The sequence below is a fragment of the Falco biarmicus genome, chromosome W (genome assembly GCF_023638135.1).
Source record: "Falco biarmicus isolate bFalBia1 chromosome W, bFalBia1.pri, whole genome shotgun sequence".
Taxonomy (NCBI): domain Eukaryota; kingdom Metazoa; phylum Chordata; class Aves; order Falconiformes; family Falconidae; genus Falco; species Falco biarmicus.
The window spans coordinates 7,854,943-7,877,745 of NC_079310.1; the positions used below are offsets into that span (position 1 = coordinate 7,854,943).

The 22,803-nt window shown below is 46.8% G+C and overlaps 1 protein-coding gene across 3 annotated transcripts in view; it reads right to left on the reverse strand.

Annotated features, from left to right (window-relative positions):
• Positions 1-22,471, reverse strand: part of NEDD4L (NEDD4 like E3 ubiquitin protein ligase) — a 164,340-nt gene extending 141,869 nt beyond the window's left edge. The window contains exon 1 of one of the 3 annotated variants that reach the window (XM_056323094.1): positions 22,061-22,471. In XM_056323094.1, the coding sequence (XP_056179069.1) occupies positions 22,061-22,108 (48 nt within the window). In that variant the 5' untranslated portion in view covers positions 22,109-22,471. The remainder of the gene's footprint in view (positions 1-22,060) is intronic. The other 2 variants (XM_056323095.1, XM_056323096.1) reach the window with 2 other exon arrangements.
• Positions 22,472-22,803: the final 332 nt, after the last annotated feature.

The window sequence follows — 22,803 nt, forward strand, 5'->3', positions numbered from 1 at the left end:
TGTTCCACAGCTGCAGCACTGGTGCTATCACCTGGAGAACGATCTGGAGGGCAGGTGGGGAACAGGACAAGGAATTCCTTAAATAGCTTTTGCCAGAAAAAACTTTGATAGCAGGAAAACTACCCTAACTGACAAGAAATGGCAGTGAGGCTCTTAAAACATTAAATACCTCTAAAAGGAGAGCCCCTTACTGCACCACTTCAGTTTCAGAAAATACTGTATCAGGCACATTTTCAGAATGCAAACAGATACTTGCCCCTTTAGGATCTGTTGCTCTGAAGATCTAACACTGCTTTAGCAGAGGGCAAGATGAGCTTTACCTCGGTTCACTGAAATGCATAAATTAAAGCTCTTGTTTTCAAAAGACTTTGTAGAGATGCACAAGCAAAATACTGCAGACACTATACTCGAGCCTGACTGATTCCACACACACTTTACATCAAGAAGAGGGAAAAAGCTCTTGAAAACTGAAAATCTGGAAAAGAGCAAAACAAAGAAATATCCAAGGTTTTTTTACAAAGTTTCATTTTTTTTCTTCTGCTCAAACCAGAGATAAAAGTATGATTGCAACGTCAATAATTATGCTTTCCCATCATGAATTACTGATGGATTCTTACATCTACTGTAATTCATCCCAATGCATTCAGCAGTTGTAACTTTAAACATACCACGAAAACAGTGCCATAGAAATTACTGCTTAATTAACAATATGGTAAATTGTTAGGCATAACGTGATGTACTCCTATTCATCTTGGTTTGAGCTGTGGCAGAAAAATAACCAAGGATGTTAAAAAGCAATATGCAGTGCTAATGAATACAAAATGCCTATCTGAAAGCAATTTTAGAAAGACTAGCAAACATTGCTGGCACTAAACCTTATTCTACAATTTCAGTGCTCAGTGTAATAATTTACTACAAAAAGACCTTGTTTGAATCCTGGTTCATAGCAAGCCTTCATAAAGGTAAAAAGGTTGAAATATAGGCTGTAATCCCAGAATCTGACTGGGAGCTGGATTCATGCATTTTGGAGACCTTCACCAATTTCTTTGGTGCTCTGTGACTGGAATATATCAGGTATTCTCCAGATTTACTGAGTTAAATTAAAACATCACACTAAACCAGGTGAATGCAAAACACCTGTATTTTCATATATATATAAATACACATGTGTTGCCTGAAAGAAAATTATTTTAATTACTGCATATTTTACCAAAATAGAAAGGAAATAATGCATTTTGTAGCGTGGAGAGGGAAGAAAGTCTGCAGGAGCCCATGATTAGCACAGTCAAACAAAACATTCCTAAAAATAGAATCCTACAAAAACTGTAACAAGAATGAGAAGCTTGCACAGAAGAGGTCTGTGTTGCAACACAGGAGGTCAGGAAGGCACCCAGCAACCACATGCCACCTGCACCACAAGCAGGACTCACACACATTGCATGAAACCCAGAGCATCAGCTGTGGCAGAAGAAGAGTCAGAGCAACCAGAACATCTGTCTAGCAATGTTCTGGAAATGCACTGGATGGGTCTTGATCGCTCTGAAGACACTTGACATTCGTATAGAGCAGGGCATGCCTGGGTCTGGGGTCCCTGCTCAGCCAGCAGTCCCAGCTGTTCCAAGCCGGGTCCTGCAACACATTGCATGGCACAATGACACGTGGCAGGGATCAGCGCTTGCCAGAGGGAGGAGCAGGCTACATTACAGTTACTTTGTGATAGCAGAAACCATGTCACCTGTCTTAACAGCCCACCGAGTGTCTGATGCAAGCCAGGGCTTTTCTTACCGCTTTAGGATTGGGGAATAAACATATTTACTGCTGTCAAAGCTACCCTGGTGGGCAGAGGGTGCTGAGAGGGTGAAAGCAGCAGGTGAGGCGGAGGTGGGTGGGCTTGTTCAGCCTAAAGAAGGCAGAGGGGCTGCAACTGCTGCCCACCCAGAGCCCTCTGCAGGGACCAGCCGCTGCCCCCGAAGGCCAAGAAGTAACCAGTGCAAGCTGGAACCAGAGAAACCCATTTAAGTGAAAGGACACATCTTCCACATCATCGGGTGGCGAAAGACTGGGATGGGGCCCAGTGGGTGCTGCTGACAGCCCCATTCCACCTGCTCTGACGCTGCCCAGCTTAGAGCCGGGGCCAGAGCACATGGTCCCCAGGTATCCCTTCCAGAGCTGGCGTGGGGCTCAGTCCCCTCAGCCCACCACATCTGGCAGCAACTCCAGCAGAGGGTCTGTGGCACAGCCTGCAGCACCCGAGACCAGGAGATGTCCTAACAGATTGTCTCAAGATTGTATGTAGCAGCACAAACTCTTACTTCCTACTAAATGCACGCATGCAGACAAAGCAGGCCAGGATAGATGTTTCTGCTCTCTGCAAGGTGCCTTGGAGAGCCAGGAGCCGCTGCACAACAATGCTGCAAGCTGCAGGGCCCCTCAGCTAAATCCGACCACGGATCAGCATCTATCTGTCCACAGGTGAGAAGCACCCAACAGATCCAGGTGAGCAGCAATACAGCCCCAGCTCCATCCCCTGTGCAGCCAGGTGATGCTGGCAGGGTACCCTCCCTGCTTTGCACCTCGGTTCCCCTGGCAATGCAGCGAGATGCAGGGGAGGTGCACGGATCATTGGTCTACCCAGCCAGGGGGGCAAGCCAGCAGACTGTGTGAAACATGGAGATACAGAGCCAGAGTCCAAAGACAGACCCCAGACCTTTGGAGACACTGAAAACCTGACATTTGAAGGGAGCTCAGCCTGTACTTTACACTTATACAGTAGTCAAAGCAACTAATGAAACAGTCCAACTGCAGTAGACTTCAGCTCAGAGCAGAAGTCAGGAACATCAGTTTTCACAGAAAGACTCCATTTTCTGACACAATTTGTTTTGTTGCATGAATCGCCCTATTATCCAACCAGAAATTAAATTCCAGCTCTCAACTGCAGTTAATAATTAACCTTATTGTACAAGTTTCCAGTCTTGTCTGGTGAAGAAACTCTTTCAAACACATTAACATTTCAATCAGTGCCGCTGTCAGTGTAATCCAGTAGTTCTCCCCTTTGGCCTTAAGTTTCTTTTTAAAAAAAAAAAAAATTATCATATCCTCCAGCAGCACCTCTTTTCCTCAAGGCAAACCTGACAATAAGCTCTGCTCCCCAAGGATCTCTAGTCTGAGGATTAATTGCTCCTATTACAGTTTCTGCCCAGATTCAGGAAGGAAAAACCAGCCACTGGAACCAGTGCCTAAGCTGAGCTGATTGGGAAGAGATCCATTCCCATTGTAAACTTCTAGTGCTCAAGCTTTTGTCTCCTGGTTGTACTCTTGCTTTCCAACATACTTGCACACCATGTTCAACCTCTTTCTCCCCCCCTTTTTATTCCCTACTTGCCTTAAAAACACAGCAGCCCTTTAACAAAGATTTGAGGGGTTTTTTTCATGATGAATATTTGTCATTTAAATGTACAGTCTAGGGCTAGCAAGCTCTTACATTTGAAAACTATGCTATCTCATAAAAAAATAAATAAATAATGAGAAAACTGTTCTAGTTTCTAACTCAGGCTTAGACCAAGTAGATTTGGGAAGTTAAGAAGTGAGCAAACACAGACTCTCCCAGCTGGAAGGACAGCAAATCCCACAATGGAAGTCAATGGTTTCCTTCTTCAGCATCTACTGACATACCAGGACACATCATGAAGAGCCCAAGATGTGGACAAAACTTAAGGTATTGCGAAAAATAGCTGTAGTTTAAAAAAAAAAAAATATTACCAAGAACATGACCAATGCAGGAGACTAAATTTAAGTAACTTCGCTACAAAAATAATATCCTATGCATATGTGCATTTAAGATGCTTTTCAGGAGGAAGAAAAGTAGTTACTATCTTTCTTTTAATTAAAGGACATGTGATCACTGCTCAAAAATGTCAAAGGCACACCTGAGTTAATTTACAGAGCCCAAATAATCAGTTTTGGCAAGTTCATCACCAGCAAATCAACAGGCTTGGGTAAAAAATAATTACTCCTGCGTGGACGAAAAGTACTTGTTAAACAGTCAACAAATTTACTGTGCTTTTTTAAGATTAAGTTATCCAATTGCACAGCTGTGTCAGCATTCATTTGTCCATATAATCTTCAGTCTTCTAATCTTCTAGCAACATTTACATTGCCTGTTATTTTCAGTGTGCAGAGCAGTGAGCAATGCACTCAGTTTGGAGGCAGCCAGAATGCACTGGTAGCTGTATCTGTACCATGGAAATGCTGTTAATACCCAAGGCTTTTTTTTTTTTCCCTTTGATGAAATAAGTTTTTTGGTTTTTTTTTTTCCATGTTGTAAAAGAAACTCAAATAAAGAAAAGGTAAAAAAATACTGAGAACTTTTTTGGTTTATATTAATTAACTATTTCTGCACACATACTGATGGTAGAAGGCTTAGAGTTGGTGGTGGGGTTTTTGCTTTGGAGGGTTTGAAGCGTTGTTTTGTTTTGGGTGGGTTTTGTTTGAGTGGTCTTTTGTTTTCATTAACTGCTTATAGAGAACTTAAGAATTTGTGAAATCCTATAAATAAATGGATTGTTGCTGGACAAAGTTCAGAGGTTAGCTCAGTCACTTGTTCCCAAAATGGTACTCGACACTGACTAACTACGAAACACTCATTAAAATATTCAACACTCATTATCCAAAACAAAGGATGGACTTTGTGTTCTGCCAGACATTCTGGATACAGAATGTGGCTCAATGCACTGAACAAAAGCCACATTCAGAATCAATGTATTGCAGAAGATCTGCAATAAGGTCAGTTATTCATCATCTCAGAGCAGGACCTTGTCCCAGAGAAACACAGATGCCTGTTCTTGGAAGAAGCAGAAAAAGAAGGGAGCAGAGGGCACAGAAATGCAGAACTCCTTAGCCAAGTTACAAGGCAATTGAACAGCTTCTATTCTGTGGTGTTAGCAATGTTACACAGGGTCCGTAACAAGCAGGTAGAAGCAATAATCTCTTCACCACAACTGGCTGTGGTTCCAAAATTAAACAACTAGTATAAGTTTTCAAGATTCAGTTTCATATTCGTTTCCTAGCTGTATCTAACTCAGCAGCCTGGGATTACAAATACAAGCTATTTTCACAACCACTAACATCTTAGCTCATCATTTGTGCCTTGTCTTGCAGCATAAAACAACATCTCTCCCTGGAAGAGCAGAAGCCCACGTATGAGGCAGCATGGGGATCTAACAGAGCTGTTTGCAAAGGATGTGCTTTAACACCATTAAGTCTTTCACTTTTAGAGACCTTGGTCAGGAACACAGATGGGATTTTTTTTTTCCGAGACAACAAATGAGTATTACAGCAAATGAAGTACGGTGGTGAAATGAAATTGGAGTAACACAAATTAACAGAAGCCTGAAGAACACTCATTTAAACCTGACTGGAGGAAACAAAGTATGTCCCCTTCCAGAAATAACAAGACTACCTACAGAAAGTCCAGTTCTGTTTCTAAACAATTACTGTGGCTGCACAAAGTGAAAGAGGAACAGCTAGGAGCTGCTGCAGAGACACCAACATCCAAATGCACACAGAACCGCATCATTTAACAGGCTACCGCTTTTGGATATGTTGGGAGTTTCAAAACTATATACAGCCTTTGACATTTTATGTGATGTTATTTGGCCTCTACATAATTTCATATTTGCAGTTGCTTATGTTGAACATAGCAATATCTACCCAGAAGATCAGGTAACATCTCCAGAAAACACAAGTGCTGGTAAGGAACTCATGACACTGAGAAGTGCCAAATCAATCAGCAAAGTCAAGTAAAGCTGACAGGCGCCAGCAGTGCTGCAAGGCAAAATAAAACCATCCCTCTCTCTCCTCTCCCCTCAGCCACGCTTGTCCAAAGCTAACCAAAAGCAGCTCTAAGTCCCTGCCCAAAGGAACCGCAAAATCCAGGCAGTGCTAGTGCACAATACCAGGGCAAGCTATTTTGTTTCCTAAGACTTCAGACAGACTGCTTTAAATCACCAACCACAAAATAACAATGAGGGTGGCTGTGCTGAGATTTCTTTGACCAGCACAAAGCTTGGGTTTTCCCCTTTTTGCATTAAGCTTCCCAGAAGTGCTATACAATCCAGGTACCTTCCCGTACCCAGCAGAACACCACCCAGACAACCAGCATCATCTCCAAAGTGGCAGCATTGTCACAGGTTCAGACAGAGGACTGATGGGGCAGAACCAGCCCAGCATACACAAACTGCATTGCTAAGTCAAAGTCTGTTTACAAACTCTTTGGAGCTATCCTCTCCTCCCAAGTTCCACAGGGAGCGGTGAGCACTCACGTAAAAGCACATCCTCTCTGCCTGCAAGATCTCCAGGAAACAAACAGGTACAACCCGCAAGCAATCGCCAAAGAAGTTCAGTTAGGGAAAGTACCTGAACATTTTGTCAAACTTTTGGCTTTTTCATCAAACCCTCACAAAGCGCATGAAGAAACGCAACTGCAGTTGTGTTTTGCAGGAAACATTTTAAAAGACAAATTAATTTTGAACACTGGGAACAAGAGAAACCCCAGCATTTTACTCTGTGTGTTCACTCACGTAGGAGTCCCCCAGATGAATGCTACAGCAATACAGAGGGACTGGGGAAGAACCGCCTTCTAAATTGCAAGTGACTTAAGCACAATATACTATTCCCAAGAGATCAAACAGACTTTCAGACCCCTAAGCTAACCTGTACAGGTATCAACAATTTATAAGCAAAAAAGGAAGCTTTAACACACCAAAACTAGAAAAAAATAAAAAAGGGGAAAAAAACCAAACTCAGGCAGTGGACTCTGTGAAAGACCCAATCTGTGCATATTGAATTAAGCCTAATTGCAATTGCCCTCAAGGACACTCAGCCTCTCCACCACCATTCACGCTCAATACCTTCCTGGCATTTGGCCTCCCTAGTAGGAAGCTGTAGTATACACATTCTTACTGTACACAGAAGATGAAGAAAATAGCTTGAAAGGTTTGCTAAATATAAAATAAACAAGGTTTGGTGAACAGGGGAGCTTGCTCAAAATTCTGCAACTCTCAGTCCAGTGTTGCATCCAGGGAATGAAGGGATCACAGCTACAGCAGAGCCATTTTCTCCAGAGGTGGTCCGCAAGTCCATGGCAGGAATTCCTATCTCAAGGCATCAACCTGGCACCCAGGACTACCTAATATGTGCTGAATCTGGGCATGCTTTCCAGCACAGGCTGCAGAGGTAACAGGAGCAGTCCCAGCCCTGGGCAAGGAAATGATAGCAGCTTGTGTGGCACAAATCACAGCCCTTTTCATCAAGCGAGGGTTTGCTACCAGGGGAAATCTGAAAATCACTGGCCTACAGAAACAGATTGCCACGTAACAGCTCTACGAAGCAGGTATATTCTCTATTCCTAAGCATCTTCATAGCAAGGAAAATAAACTCAAAAAAACCCAACGAGGCACAAAATTTCGATACCTAGGCAAACTGGTGAACACAGAGTGATGCCACATGGAATGACAGAACGAGCAGGCTGGAGAAAACAGCGCTAGAGGAAAAGTACAAGAAGTTCCTCCCATGCAAGGAGTAACTGCCAAGGGATGGGAAGATGACTAAAACAGAAAAAAGTCACAGCACAATAGGCGGATTGCCAAAGATGTAAGGCAGTAATGAGAGCGAGAAATTAACATTAATCACTAAGCCTTCAACCTTTTGCAACAACTTTGTCTTGTCTCATCTTGATCATCTCAGAGGAAGAAACATGCCAGCTTCTTAGCTCAGTGATTTTCCAACTAGACCATACTCCATCCGAGCAGCAGCATGGCCAGAACTACCATGAAATTGTAAGTCAGCTGAAATAAATGGAACAATCTCACAAGTAGTCTTTCCCAAGCCACTGCTTGAATGCAAAAGGGTAATTTTTATTTAACATTCTTTAAGAGTGCTGGCCAACCCAGCAGACTGCTTCACTGACATGCAAAGCCTACTCAATTTGCTAGTATCTTCTGATGGGAAAACCTAAATATTTCTGCATCCATCAGCAGTAAAGTGGTATCTCCTCACACTTCAGCTTTCAAATAGCGATACGGCCATCCTATTCTTTCCTCATCCAGTCTTCCATAAAACCTTGCGCTGATTTTGGCTGGGGTAGAGTTAATTTTCTTCATAGTAGCTAGCATGGGCTATGGTTTGGATTTGTGCTGGAAACAGTGTTGATCATTCAAGCGAGGTTAGAAAATGGTAAAAGATAATAATAAATCAACATATCCCCAGCCCTGTGCTCTCATACACCTCCTGCCTTTAATGCACCTTTCAGGTATTGAAAGCATTTATGGAATATGGGGGAGTGGAACCTCTCCATGAAAAATCACCTTTTCAAAGGTGATTGCATAGTGCGGGTCATTCTCTGCTTCCATTTACCAACAACCATGTCTGTCCCTTTGACTGGAAGGCTCTTGATTATTCAAAAAGAAAAATCTCTTTGCTGTCAGTAAAACCACAAGTCTATTTCAATCTAAGCTACATAAGACTAAGGACTTACAAGATATTAACAGCCAGTTTAACAGTGGAGAAAGGCTTAAACCCCTTCTGAATACCACCTTTATCTAAGACGACATAAAAAGCACAGATTGCAATCAGAGATCAGACATGAAATCCAAAGGTCAAGAACTGCACCCATCTTCACGCACCAGTCCTTAACAGCAAAGAGCAGGTACGCTTATTCTTCAATCCTTTGTTCACAACTGGATTTAACAGCAGTCCCCAGTGACTGGAGCAGAAGAGTGTAATCATCTGGTCTCACAGGTAGCAGAAACAAGATCACAATACCCAGCAGGAAAGAAAACCCAGAAAGTGTTTCAAAATGAAAAAAGCTGTTGCTAGGCAAACACATGAGTTGTGTGAATGCCAGAACAAGAAAAAGTCAGGAAGTCCAGCTAAGAGCTGCAGGTAACTTTTCACACAGAGGTCCTGGATTTTCAGAGATACCATGCCTGCAGGGAACACAGCAAAAACACGTGTGTTCCTCACAATTGGCTCTATACCCCATGACTGACCTGTCCTTACCAGCGGCAGCCCCGCTGCTGCCACAGCGCTCCGGCGAGCTCTGCCTCCCTCACAGCCCTGGGTTGCCCACAGGGATAGTCCCATCCCTCAGGGGACAGCATCCCCGTGGCAGCTCCAGCCCACCCCAGCTCCCCAACAGCCCGGAGAGGTAAGCTAGCAGAAGATGCCTCGGAAAGCCAAGCCAGCTACAGGACACATCTGAAGACCATCTGACCTCCTGATGGGAACTACTTCAGGTCAGACATCCGGCAGAACCGGCGCGGCAGCCCCAGCATCCACCAGCCCTGGCGTGCGATTCCAGGCTGATGGACATCAGCTGCAGCACTGCCTCACCTCTCCGATAAACATCAGGATACCAAGCGTTAAAACCAGCCACTGCTAAAATTCAGGTTTCCACAGCAACACTACTAATGACACACAGTGCTTCTGTAGTGCACTCCCCTGTTATCAAACACTATCAGCATCTGTATTCCAGCTTGTGGAGTTACACCGGTTTGAGGACCCTAATTTCATTTTCCAAACGCTGCAGTCCTGGCATTTGAAGTATAGAGCCTAAGCTGCGAAGAAACCAAAGGTGGTCACAGTGCTTAGTGTGCACAGGCTGCAACAGTCATTTCACCACTCGCCTTCAAACGTGCTCTCGCATGGCTTTGCTGTGCAGGTTAACGGCTTTGCTTCTTGTGCAAGTTTGAGGAATTTGAAACAAAACCTCCACCCCTGCTGGGCACAGACAAGTGAGGGCAGGCAGCCCACAGCAGCAGAGCCAGCTCGCTGGTTGCTGTGCAGCACAGAGCATACTCGCACAGGTTACAGTTACCTGCGCCAAATTACACCTCATCATCTCACTGGAGTGAAATGAAGAAAAACAAATGCAATTATGAGTAGTTCAGAACTGAACTGACTGGACTTAAAATCAGACTCCATGACAGTAGCACAATGGATTAACGGTAAATTTCATTGTGTCAGCAGGATGAGCAAACAACACAAGTTTTTGCTAAATCAATTCAAGCAAGTAACAGAGGCATTTCTTTCACATCATCCATCAAAACACAGAGACTGAAGTCATGACTGAAATGCTTTAAAACATGCACCAGTTCCAACCCAAATTTTGGACAATATTCTATGGATAAAAGGGACACAGGTAAGCATGCGATATCAGAACATCTCCACAAGACTTGACAACACATTAGCTACCAAATTTACCATCTGAACTCTGAGGACTTTGAGGCTGCTCATTAGCACTTATGAAGGACCCATGGCTTTGACAGCTTCCAAAAGGGGCTCTCCCAGGATGCTGCAGTAAGAGCATGCAGGCATATGGTAACTGAGGCTGAGGAGAACTTGGGGGTGCTGGTGGATGAAAAGTTCAACACCAGCAATGCCCACTCGCAGCCCAGAAAACCAACCATGTCCTGGGCTGCATCACCAGCAGTGTGGTCGGCAGGGTGAGGGAGGCAATTCTCCCCCTCTGCTCCACTCTGGTGAGACCCCCATTGCAGCACAGCATCCAGCTCGGGGGTCCTCAGCACAGGAAGGGCATGGACCTGTTGGAGCTGGTCCAGAGGCCACGGGGATGATCAGAGGCTGAAGCTCCTCTCCTGTGAAGTCAGGCTGAGAGAGTTGGGGTTGTTCAGCCTGGAGAAGAGATGGCTCTGTGGAGACCTTAGAGCAGCCTTTCAAGTACATAAAGGGGCCAACAAGAAAGCTGGAGAGGAGCTTTTTACAAGGGCATATAGTGACAGGACAAAGGGAAATGGCTTAAACTGAAAAGGCAGATTTAGACTAGATGCAAGGGAGAAATCCTTTACAGTGAGGGTGGTGAGGCACTGGCAGAGGTTGGATGAGGCTTGAAGCAACTTGGTCTACTGGAAGGTGTCCCTGCCTGCAGCAGGGGGTTGGACTGGATGATCTTTAAGGTCCCTTCCAACGCAAGCTCTTCTGTGAGTCTATGACAGGCTTTTCCCTTACCCTTGGGCCTCATAGGTAACCCACACCCAGCTTGTAACTACTTAACCTGATTTACATTTGACATTTTAAGCTACAACAGCAACTAGTCAGACATGAACAAAACACCTGACTATACAGCTACACTTCATGGGACTGCTAGTACAGCTGTAGGACATCCCTGGAAAGCGCAGCTCTACCCTCAGCCCCCAGCCCTGGCCAGAGCTGGCAAGCCCAGCACCTGCAGAACAAGGAGATCTGCCAGATGGTCCTCACAGCAACCATCTCCTCAGCTTCATAGGGTTCAAGAAAAGCACAGCCACCACCCTTGTGGGTGCAGCTGGGCCTTAAACTGAAACAGGTACAAATGAAATCAAATCCTCAAATCAGGGAAGAAAAATACAAGAGCTTCTTTATTACACTAATTAGACCACTGAACGAGAAAGTACCTTCTGGATAAAAGAGGCAACAGGACAGCACCATCAGGATAATCTACTTCATACAAAAATGTATCTATAGTGTTACCTTAAAAAAAGATAAAGAGCCATTCAAGTTAACTGCCCATTATTTCTACCAAAGGCTGTTTTGAAACACTGCTGGCCCCCACATCTACATCTGGTTTTCAGACCTTTAGCCCAGCCTTACTAGTGGCCAGGTTATGACCACTTTTGTTTCTGCCCAGCCCTCAAGTTTCTGCGGCATCGGCAAGCATCCACGCAGCACTACCAGGAGTCCCAACACGCTGCTAGTGCTCTAGCAGTTTGCTTGTGCGAGTAACGCAGCCAGCCAGATGAGAAAGCCCAGGAAATCAAACAAAAGTCTCCACTGCTGCTTTGGGCAAAGGGTCACCAGGCAAAGGAGGTGCCTTTTTAAAGCTTGGCTTTGACAGCTATTACTGTCAGAAAAGCACTCAAAAGAATAACCAATTGGTCAGTCAGCCCAAAGCTGCCTCTGAGTCAGTAGGACAAACCAAGGCACACAACATGAATCTAGAACACAATAAACTCTGAAAAGTGGAAAAATCATGCTCTGAGAAACTATTCACGTTACAGTACTTCAGTGTCATCAAACAATTTGGATTGGAAGGGACATCTCTAGTCAAAGCTCCTGCTCCACAGGGTCAGCACTGACTTCAGACTCCATCCAGTTGGGTCTTCAAAAGCGACCCCTCAACCTCTCTGCCCCAGTGTGGAATGGTACTACAAACTGAGGAACAGATGCACAAGGAGATTCATGGCAGGTAAAATATTCTGGGCTTACTAAAGGTAGCACCACATGAAGTTAACAGAGTGTATTTCTTGGATGAGTTGAAAAAAAATTGCTGCATAAAATGTATGTTGTAGCTCTTACTCATCAAGACTTCAGTGAAGCGACGATGAAACAGCACAGCAAAGGCTTCTGTTAGTTTAACAGCTGGATATGGTCACAACTAGAAAGAAGCTTGTGAGGGAAGAGAAAACGCCTGTGGTACTCCCGGGCTGCTAATACCCATGGGATATCTAGTTTTTAATAAGAATACTCTTGGACTTGTCTCCTACCAGTTTCTTACCAAACGTTACTGCTAGAAGAGGATTAGTACCAGAACTGTGGGTGAGAACTAGCACAAGACCTAGCCAAGGAGATGACAAAATAGAAGAAGAAAGCCCTCCCGTTGGGAGGGCCATGAGGTTCAGAGGCAGGGAGGTACTACCGATGGAGAAGACAGTAAACAAGACTCATCCTACTCGCCATGCTACCCAGTCAGCCTCTGCTCATACAGCAAGTGCCAGTGAGTTACCATTAAGGACACTGTCAGGACACAGGTGTGCCACAGTATCATTGAGACCACCCTACCTTGCAAGCAAAAATGAAACCACGAAGCTCCTTTGCACAGCAAACAGGAACGAGAAGTGCTTCCTCGGGCCAAGGCTGTGGGAGCAGGCATTGCTCACCCACAGTCCTGGTTGAACTTGCACGTGAACTTTTAGCACTGAACTCCTGACCTCAAGGAGTTAACTTTTTTCAATGGACACTGGAAACAAGGAATAAAATATTAAGTGATAAGACTTGGCCAGATGGAACCGATACAATACAAATAGCAGGGCTGAAAATAAAGGTCTTTCTCCCACCCACCAAACCACATGCTTTCAGTGCTTATTCGAGACACGCAGGGCTGTGTGACTGCAGAGCAGGCAAATGCAATTCACTGGAACAGTAGAAAGCTAACCTGTCCTAAACTGTGATTTATTTTTAATCCTTTTTTGCTAAGCTGTATCAATTTACCTTGATATCAGAAGAGTGCCAGCACAAACGGCAGGGAGCTAGCTGGAGCTAAGGAAGGGTAAGGGAAAAGCAAAGCCATCTACCCTCCCCACTTTAGCAGCAACTTGATGTTAATTTAGCTCCTTTGATACACAAAAAATAAATCACATCTTAAGAGCAACCATTTTTTGTCAACTGGTGAATGTCTCCTAACCATAGGGAAAATGCTACTATTCATTAACTTGATGAGATTCATAAAGTTTTCACAAGTTTAGATAAGTAACTGTATTCCTAAAAACAGTAAAGTTTCCTATTTAGTACAGTGCAATGTATAGTACTGATACACTTCTTGAAAATACTAACAGAATACTTAGTTTTGGCATTCCAATAAAAAAAAATTATAAACAATCAGAAACACCCCCCAAAAGTTCTAGATACTTGGCACTTTGAGTGCTGCAAACTGCAACAAATGCCACTGTACAGCACTCAAGCAGCCTCAGGCAGAGGAGAAGTATCACTGACCAAGAGATACAAAGTTCTCTTCCACTTTCTAACAGCTCTGCAGCAGTTACCCACAGGCACCGATGCAGAGCTATGCCCGAGGATACACAACGTCAGCAGTGATGCAGCTCCTGCGCCATGCACACACCTTCACGGGTGCTCAGCTCCTCACCTCGCCATTCCCTGTCCTCCTGAATCAGCTTTCCTGGTAAACTTCCCTGCCCTGGCCATCTCCTCAAGTGTGGGGTTTTTTTAAATAGTCATTATTAAGTCTGTTCAAACAGACAAAAATGTTTGAGTGAAAAATACCTCCACTTTCATTTAACAGAAGAAAGCAAGATTTCATACAGACACACTCAAAAGCTAGGAAGAAAAGAAGCCTGGCTGGTGTTCAGCAGAAAAAAATAAAATACTCAAAATGTGAAGCAACATCTCTATTATAATTTCTCAATGATTAAAAAGTTAAATACTTTTGCTGACTTATTTCAAAAGTTGATGGCAGTTTACATAAGTTACTCCACAGTGTGAAGGAGATGCAATATACTCTCTCTCCCTTCGAAGAGAGAGAAACTGGATGAATAGAAGATGATGATTGCAAGCAAAGCACAAACCCCAAAAAATTCCTTTGGCTCTCCTCCCTTCAATGTGTCCCAAAAAACTTCTTCTTTGCTGTTAGTTTATCTTCCAGATCACTTCATTCTTGGAAGATAAAATGCTGCTCCATCCTCTGAAGACCTTAAACACAACCACAAGCCGCCCGGCAGGCGTGGGGGAGCAGGGGAGCGGAGTGCCGTCTGAGCAGCGGTGACCACCTTAGGTGCACATGGACACCAACCAAGCCTCACAGAGCAGCACCCTCAAGGCCTCACATCCAGTCTCACCCCCACCACACCAGTCACCAGACTGACAGTCACCAAGGAAGTCACCCCAGGACACCTTCTACCAAGGGTCACTCATCACTCCCATCTCTCCAAAATCCTGCCATGCTTAAAGAAAGAAAAAAAAAAAAAAAAAAAAAAAAAGAGTAAGACTTTGAACTGCTTTAAATTAAAAACACGGATAAAAGCACAGATTATATGAACGTACTTCCATCCTCAAATCAGGATTATTCAAAACTAGGAACTGCCAAAGGAGAAAGGGTGGCATGATTGTGCACCATTCCAAAGAATTCTGCTCTTCTCCAGCAGGTAAATTGCATCAAAAAAAGAAAGCCTGCCTTGAGTTGGCACAGCACCAATGGAACAACACTAATGCATGCAGTCAGGCACAAAAATAAGGTACTGTAGCATAACTGCAAAGCACAACTCATTCATGGAATTATTCCTCATATCCTGCCAAGTGTTCTCAGAATTGCAGATATTTTTGATTACAGGCAAGATTCTTAATTCCTAGAAATCAGATATCTGACAAATATCTGCACCCTGCCAGTGTGCAGTCATTAGGGTTTAAAAGAATGAAGGGAGGAAATCCAGAATAATTACAAATACGCACGTTGACTTTGTTGCTCAGTCAACACATCATCTGGCAGACAGGCATTTCATAATATACTCAAGAAACAAGTTTTTGGATTTGTTTTGTTGGAGCTCTGGGTTGTTTTGGTGGTGGGTTTTGGTGTTTGTTTGGGTTTGAGGTTTTGTTGGTGGGGTTTTTTTAAACTGTTTTAACTGTAGTCAGCTTCTGGGCCTCTGCTATTTGACCATATCTCTTATTTTAAAATTAATTGCTAGCTAATTCCTGCTTCTTTGCAGAAAACAATCCCTTTCCTAGAGTTTTGTTTTTCTTCCTTCTTTATGGGAGGGGAGAGGAAGAGACCGAGGGAGCAGGGGAATGCAGCACTTCAGCATTAGGAACTCATCAGTTTAAAAACCCCATGCTGGAAAAAGCTGTACAGTTCTAGTCCCGGTTGAACGTAAAACCCCTGGCAGGTTTTCATAATGAAATGGCACCAGCTCAAGTCCCAGCTGAGCAGAGCAGGGCAGCAGTATGACCACATTCCTTTCCTCCCGGTACATGCACAAGGCTAAGTCACCCAACCTGCGTGGCATTCTTACCCAGCTTACCAAAAATAACAGTGTTTACAAGATTACACTCCATTTCCTTCTAACAGGGGACAGAGCTGCCTAGTAGCATTTATTTTACTGCTACAGTAAAACTCTCTTATTCAACACAATTAAACATTTAAAAGGAAGTGGCAGTGAAAGCAAAAGATAGAGAAATTTATGAAAATTAGAGATTTCCTCTGTTCACCGACACCAAAATTTACAAAACTGTAACTAAATCAAGCTACTTTGGCACATCGATATTGCATCTATGACTTTTTATCAACTGAAGCTGTTAGACAATCCATCCCTTGCTGCTATTAAAAGGCCTAGAGGTTTCCAGCTTGCTCAGAGAAGTCCCAGTTTATATGCCACAGAGTTTAATTAAGCAAGAGGTCCTGGCCCCATATAATCCTCAGGGACTAAGAGGTTGTCAGTTTAGCCTGATTCAGCTGAAATCAGTTAGCTGCCAAACAGGCTGCATTTACATCAGATCTTGCGACACAAGCACACAGCTGCTCCACATAACCCCCCCACTGCAGATGCCTTCTTCTGGCTTCAGGCAGCCTTACCCACAAGTATGACATGAATAAAGATAACAGGACCGAGTCCCACAATCTCTGATGTGGCCTCGGGATCCTATAGCACCTGTGGAGATAGCCCATCTCGCATAATGAGCTGTATTTGGTTTAGAAAGGATAAATATTGTAACCCTTTGAACCTCTCATTGTCTGAGGATGAGACTTTAACCTAGAAGCCACAGTGGTGCATTCTTTCTTCCCGTAACATCCTCAGGTATTAACCTTATTCCCTTCTGAAAGGTAAGCTCACCTATCATGCCTGCTTACATTTTCAAGCAGAACAAAAATCCACCCATCAGAGATTCATTCAACGTAACTCCCCGAGACGAGAAGGCTGCTGTGGTGGCAGGAAGGTTCTGCTCGACAGGCGCGGGGCGCTCAGTCCGTGTTTGCTGTCCAGGAACGCCGTGTCCGAGCACAAACAGAACCTTGAGCGCGCATTTACCATTGCACAGTGCCCTCCGATGGCCAGCCCACAACACGGATCTTGAAAATCCTAAAACCCAACGAGATGCTCATTGTCCTGACCTAAGGACAGTGTTTGGGCAGTAAGGAAAGCAGCGGCCAAACGACCCGCCACCATCCCTCACCCGACTGCACAATGACCCGCTCACTTTACAAGAGAGCAGGGGTGAGGAGAGACACAGCTGTCCAGGGAGCATATAAAACTAAAATTTCTTCACTCCCTCAGCCCCACATTTTAATACAAACCAGCTTAAATGTCTTTACATTAAAACTAGAATTTACTTCATGTCAGTAACAGTGGCCAAAATATGCTGATAACTCAATTAAAAGCATAGAAATCAAAATGCAAGCTTTCATAAAAATCTATTGACCTACTAAGAACCATAGCCTATTAATTTTGTTATGATGCCACAACAAGTAGATACGCAAGCCTTTTCATTTCTGAAAGGCTTCCTTACCTGGACTTTTTATCATCATTTAGAGTTTTACGTGCTATCCCTGAGAAGCCAACGCACTCAGAATCTATAAAAACAATTCAGATTTTTTTTCTCCATTTAAAAAGTCAATAAAAAAGTTACTATTCTGAATTGCTTATTACTAAGACACTGCATCACCGCTGTGACCAAGGGAGGCCCCTGCTCACACTCCACTGAAAGAGTTATGCTTTTATATAACTGGAGTATTCAGAGCAGAAACAACAGATCTCTCTTTTCAGAGAGCCTGCCTTCGCAGCGCTGTTCATGAAAGGCACACCTTCTCAGGAACCCGAGGGGTTGTTTCCCTACATAAAAAGCCTCCTGCCTCACACAAGCCACAGACTGAGCCGGAGCACACAGCAGGCTGGACCCCTCACGCTGCTCTGCCCGTCCTTCACCTTACAGCTGGGATTCAGCAGTGCCTGACACAGGACCATGACTGTCTACGAGCTGCTTCTCTGGCACACCACCCACAGCAATGCCCAGCGCCCTGGTCATTCATCCAACACACTTCCCATCCTCGCTGTTCCACGAGCCAAGCTGGGAACCAGCGCAATGAGGGGACACAGCTTATGCTGCCTCAAGAAGTGGCTCATATCAGAAAACATGACCTTAAATGTGATTACAGCCATCTAGAATGCAGACACTTCCCCCCAACAACTCACCAAAATGTTCATTTCAAAAAATTTATGGTTTGCTTAAAATGCCAAGTAGAGAAATCCAACGCCAAACTCCACTATGGCACTGCTTTGTCATCAAGTCAAGTGGGGGAGGAAAGACTGAAGCCTTTTTCCTCAGCAATAAATCAAGTTAATCATCCAGCAGTGCATTAACATACTGCTTCTGAGCAGCCCCATCCCATGAACAGCACCAAAACATACACAGACAAACCTCATTAACATGATGTCCAAGGTCAGGGTCCAAGGCATCCTCAATGGAGACCATTCCACAGCAACAAATCCATCGGGAACACGTAAACATGAGACACAAAAGCCAACTTCCCACATGCTTCGCTTTGAAACAGTTTGCACAAAAAGAGACAGCTTGCCCGCTGCATTGCGGCCACACTCCTTACCACCTCGCAGCCCAAGCTCTGCTTCACCAGGACGCCACTGAGGCAAATCTTATCTTTATTCTTTACCCTGATAGCAGATAAAGTATAGCTAAGCCTACGCTTCACAGGAATTCACCCCACATGCAGGTGCCATTTCCATCATACCCAAAAACTGTTTCTGCTATTATTTACCAAAAGCGTGTCTTATTCTCCTGAGGTCTTGAAATCCTTCAGGATTCATTTCTCACACACATTGCTTTGCCAAGTATGGTACCAAGATGAGAAAAATAGGTTAAGCCACAGTGACTATATCCAGAACTATTTATTTTAAGGCATATGCAATTATATCTCATGCATCAAGATATTTTCATGAACATAAGCTCTTTTTGACGATTTCTAATGCATGACAAAACACCATCTCAGTAGGAAGCTTGTAATTTCTGTTTATTCAATTGCAAGTCATGGAAGCTGAACAGAACTTGAAAGAGAAGAATGCTGGAATTGGAGAAGGCAGTTTCACACACAAGCCTCTTTTTTGCCTGTATTTTAAAACATAAAAAGATACTCTTTCTTCAAGGATCTTTTTCTGAAGACATGTTACTTATTCAACCAAATAAGATACAAGAAATTGCAAGTTTTTCTTCCACCAAAGCACACTTGAGAAAGGGGAAGGGAATACTTGTGGAAACTTCTATTTTGTTTGTTTGGGCCACATCTGATTCAATAGCTCTCAAGAAACTCAAACTGAAATGAATGAGAAGTGTACTTCTCCAAGAGACGTATTGTTTCCTTCCTTCTTGCGGGGCGAGGGGGAGACTAAAAAGCGAATTTATGAGATTAATCCAGTAATTCCCAAAAACAATCAGTCCTGACACATTCAGCGGTTTGGGAACTCCCTAAACAAACGCATGCTATTTACAGAGATTAATGTAGGCACAAACTCTGTAAACACTTAAGCATATGCTTAATTTAAGACATGAAGTAAGCCTACTGACACATACATCTACTGTGCAAGTAGAAGTTAAGCCTATGTTGAATTATTTGTGAAAGATACTGCTACTTTTATGGGAAGCCATTAAGCAAGCCTAGCTTACACTTAAATAACTACTTTTTCCAGGCAGCAAACATAGCAGGATCGGCAGTCCTCCGTAAGGCCTACTTAAAACCCTACATAAACAGTATACAACTAAACTGCAAACTGTATTTCAAACCTAGGTAGGAACAAAGAAAAATTAATAGCCTAAATGTGTCTGCATACATGATTTGGCCTCTCAAGACTAGCAAGAGATTTTGCTTTTCAAAACAGAAAGACAGCTCAAGTCCAAGCTGATGCTGATGGAATGCACCATTCACAAAAGCCAGCACGCAACACAACTGTAAACGTACCTGCCTTTCTTAACAGTTCTTTAGAGTTACCTTCAATGAAGCAGTCACAGCCACCTTCCCAAGGGAGATTCTCCTCCTTCAGTGCCTTCCTTTGCCCATACATTTACCACAGAAAACAATTTAGGCTGCTGGCATACTGAAACTACAGCCCACTGGGCTGTGTATACCGCCTGCATTCTTTGCCATGCCCCTCCTCACCCCGTCCCCTTTTCCTCTTCCTTCCACCCCTTTGCAATCTCCTGTTGTATTTTTAGGCGATCGCTGCTCTGTTCCGCAAAGTGTTGTGCACCATCATGACCTACAGCGATACAGAACACAAAGAACTGGTTTATTGTTCCTTACGGGTAGGGTGGCAGTAGCCATCACTGCATCCGTGCCATGGGGACCATTGTGGGTCATCACAGAGACCAACCCCTTGCTCTTCCCCAGTGGTTGTTTTTCAGACAGCCTGGTTTTACCTCAGGAGGTGAACGGCAGGCACCTCTTCAACCCAAATCGCCGTGCCCACCACCAAGCACGCCAGGTCCCTGGCACCAGCTGGGGCTGCGTGCACCGCGGCAGCAGCTGCCCTTGCTCTCCTGACAGCACTTCCACCTTGGAGCCAAGGCAGAGAGTGGCACACCAAGCAGCATAGCCAGCAGCTATACTTCCCCGTCCAGCAGATTTCTCTGCTTATTTGCTTCTCTTTAACATTCTGTGCAAGTACCAGCATATGTCGAGGAAGGAGGCAGGGACAAAAGATAACGGCGAGTACACACACAACAAAAAAAAGCCACAGCCAGTCTCCAGTATCATGTTCTTGGCCACCTATGAGGGACACAAAAGGATGGCTCACAGGTTTCCTTTCTCCTCGTGGATCACACCTACTCAATCAAATCCATGAAAGCACGTTAACCACTGCAAATGGAGTCTTAGGGTGCTGGGATAGCAACCCCACTAGCCCAGCTGCTCCCTCAGGCCACACGGGCCCTGCAGCACGCTGGCAGCAGGCAAGGCCACCACCGACAGGTCCACACTACCTGAAGGGTCAGGTGGTCGGGCAAGAGAGAAGCATTCCTGCGCATGGGAGCGAACTGCTCAGGGGCTTCCGCAGTCCAGGCCACTGCCATTAGGAAAACAACCCAGGGAGGAGGTTCTCTGCCGGTGTTGTACTCCCTATCTTAAAGGCCCAAGGCTCTTGCAAGACGCTCTTCTCCCCTGCCTTCACAGGCACGCTGAGCATTTGATCAGGCTGCTCCCATAGCTTTATACCATCAGCGAAAGCAGAACCAGCCACCCCGCCTTTATAAAAACACCCACTGCAGCCAAAGAACCTCCTTTCCCATTAGGATTAAACGGTACACTCATTTAGGTTTGGTGCCATTCGGACACATCAGGTAATAAAATTGTCTGGCAGCATCTACAGTCACAAGATTCTTTATGCCAGCTTCTTCGACATCACAAGACAACTGACAGGCAGCCCCTCGTCTTCAGTTCCACAAACCCAGGCATAATATTGTTGTTATTATTCAGTCCTGCAAAAAAACAACCCGGGCAAGCAACGTGCCAGCTGCACTGACATCACAGCACAGAACGGCAGCCGGTCCCTCTGCCGGCGCTTTGTTACAGCGCCCACCGAGGGGAAGGAGCACCTCGCCGGGGCCACAGAAAAAAACGGGCACAGACGACAATTATTCCCGTTCGCGTCGGACGGAAGCGGGCTGTTCCGCTCACGCGTACTGGACCTGCCAGCGCTGTATGTGGTCCCGCAGAGGACACGGGTCCAGCAAGCCGGTGATGAGGTACCAGCGGCCCCACCTCGCTGACCGAGCTCACCGGGCTCTGCGCGGCACCGGCGCCCGGCCCCGGGCACCGCCGCCCCGGCCCTTTGTTCGCCGCCGCCCCCGGTTGGGGCGAGCGGTGCCGCCGGTGGCGGGCACGGCCCGGGCGAGGCTCCAGGGGCGGAGGCCGCCCGCCGGGAGCCCCCCGCAGCCCGGCCCCGGCCCCCGGCGGGGCGCCCCAGGCAGCGGGGGAGCTCCGGCCGCCCCCGGCCCCTCACGGGCGGCGGCCGCACCTGCCGGGGCCGCGGGCGGCTGCCGGCGTTCACCGGGCCGGGACGCCCCCCCGACCCGCCGCCACGTCTCCCCGGCCGCCCGTGGCCGCCGCTGGGGTGGGGCGGGCCCGCCGGGCGCCTTCCCAGACCGACCATTGCCCGGCCAGCGGGGGCTGCCCGCCGCGGCTAACGGCAATGGGGCGGTGGGGCGAAGGGCGCCCGTCACCCCGGCACGGGCGGGCGCACGCCGCCGGCCGCGGCCGAGCCCACCCGCCCCGACCCACCTCGTCTTCGGAGAGCCCGTACACCGGCTCCACCGCCGCGGTCGCCATGGAGCCGCTGCGCAGGGGCCGTCGCCGCTGCTGCTCGCCCGCGGGCGGCTGAAGGCGGCCGCCGGGAGCCGAGCGCCGGCGGGAAGGGGCCGGGGGCGGCGCTGCTCGGGGGCGGCGCTGGGACCCGCCTGCGCTGCCGCTGCCGCCGGCCGAGGCTTCGCGGCGACCGCAAGAACGCGCCCTCCCCGCAGCGGGGAGCCCCGGCGGCGGCCCAGCGGGGCGGGGAGAGCGGCCGGGCGGGCCCAACGGGGGGAGGGGCGGCAGCCGGTGGCGGGAAGGGCCGCTGGGCCGGGCCGATCTGCTGCCGCCCTGCCCCCGCCGGCCGCCGCCCAGGGACGGGGGAGGGGGAGGAAGGGCACAGAGCGGCACAAAGCGCGGCGGGCCCCGCTCCCCCGCCCCGCCCCCCGCGCGGCGGCAGCAGGCGCCCCCCGGCGGGCGGGAGCGGCCCCGGCGCGGCGGGAGCGGGGCCCGGGGCCCGGTCCAGCGGAGGGGCCGTTCCTCGGCCCGGGGGGCGCCGCGCTGCGTGGGGTACCGGCACTGGGGGCCGGGGCCCCGCTCCATGCCCATGCCCGCAGACGGCGGCGCGCAACTCCCTGGAGAGGGGCAGAGGGCGATGGAAAGGGGCGATGGGGCGGCTCCTGCCGCCGCCCGGCGGGGGACACGGCTCGGGGCGGCCCCTGGGGCCGGCCGGAGGG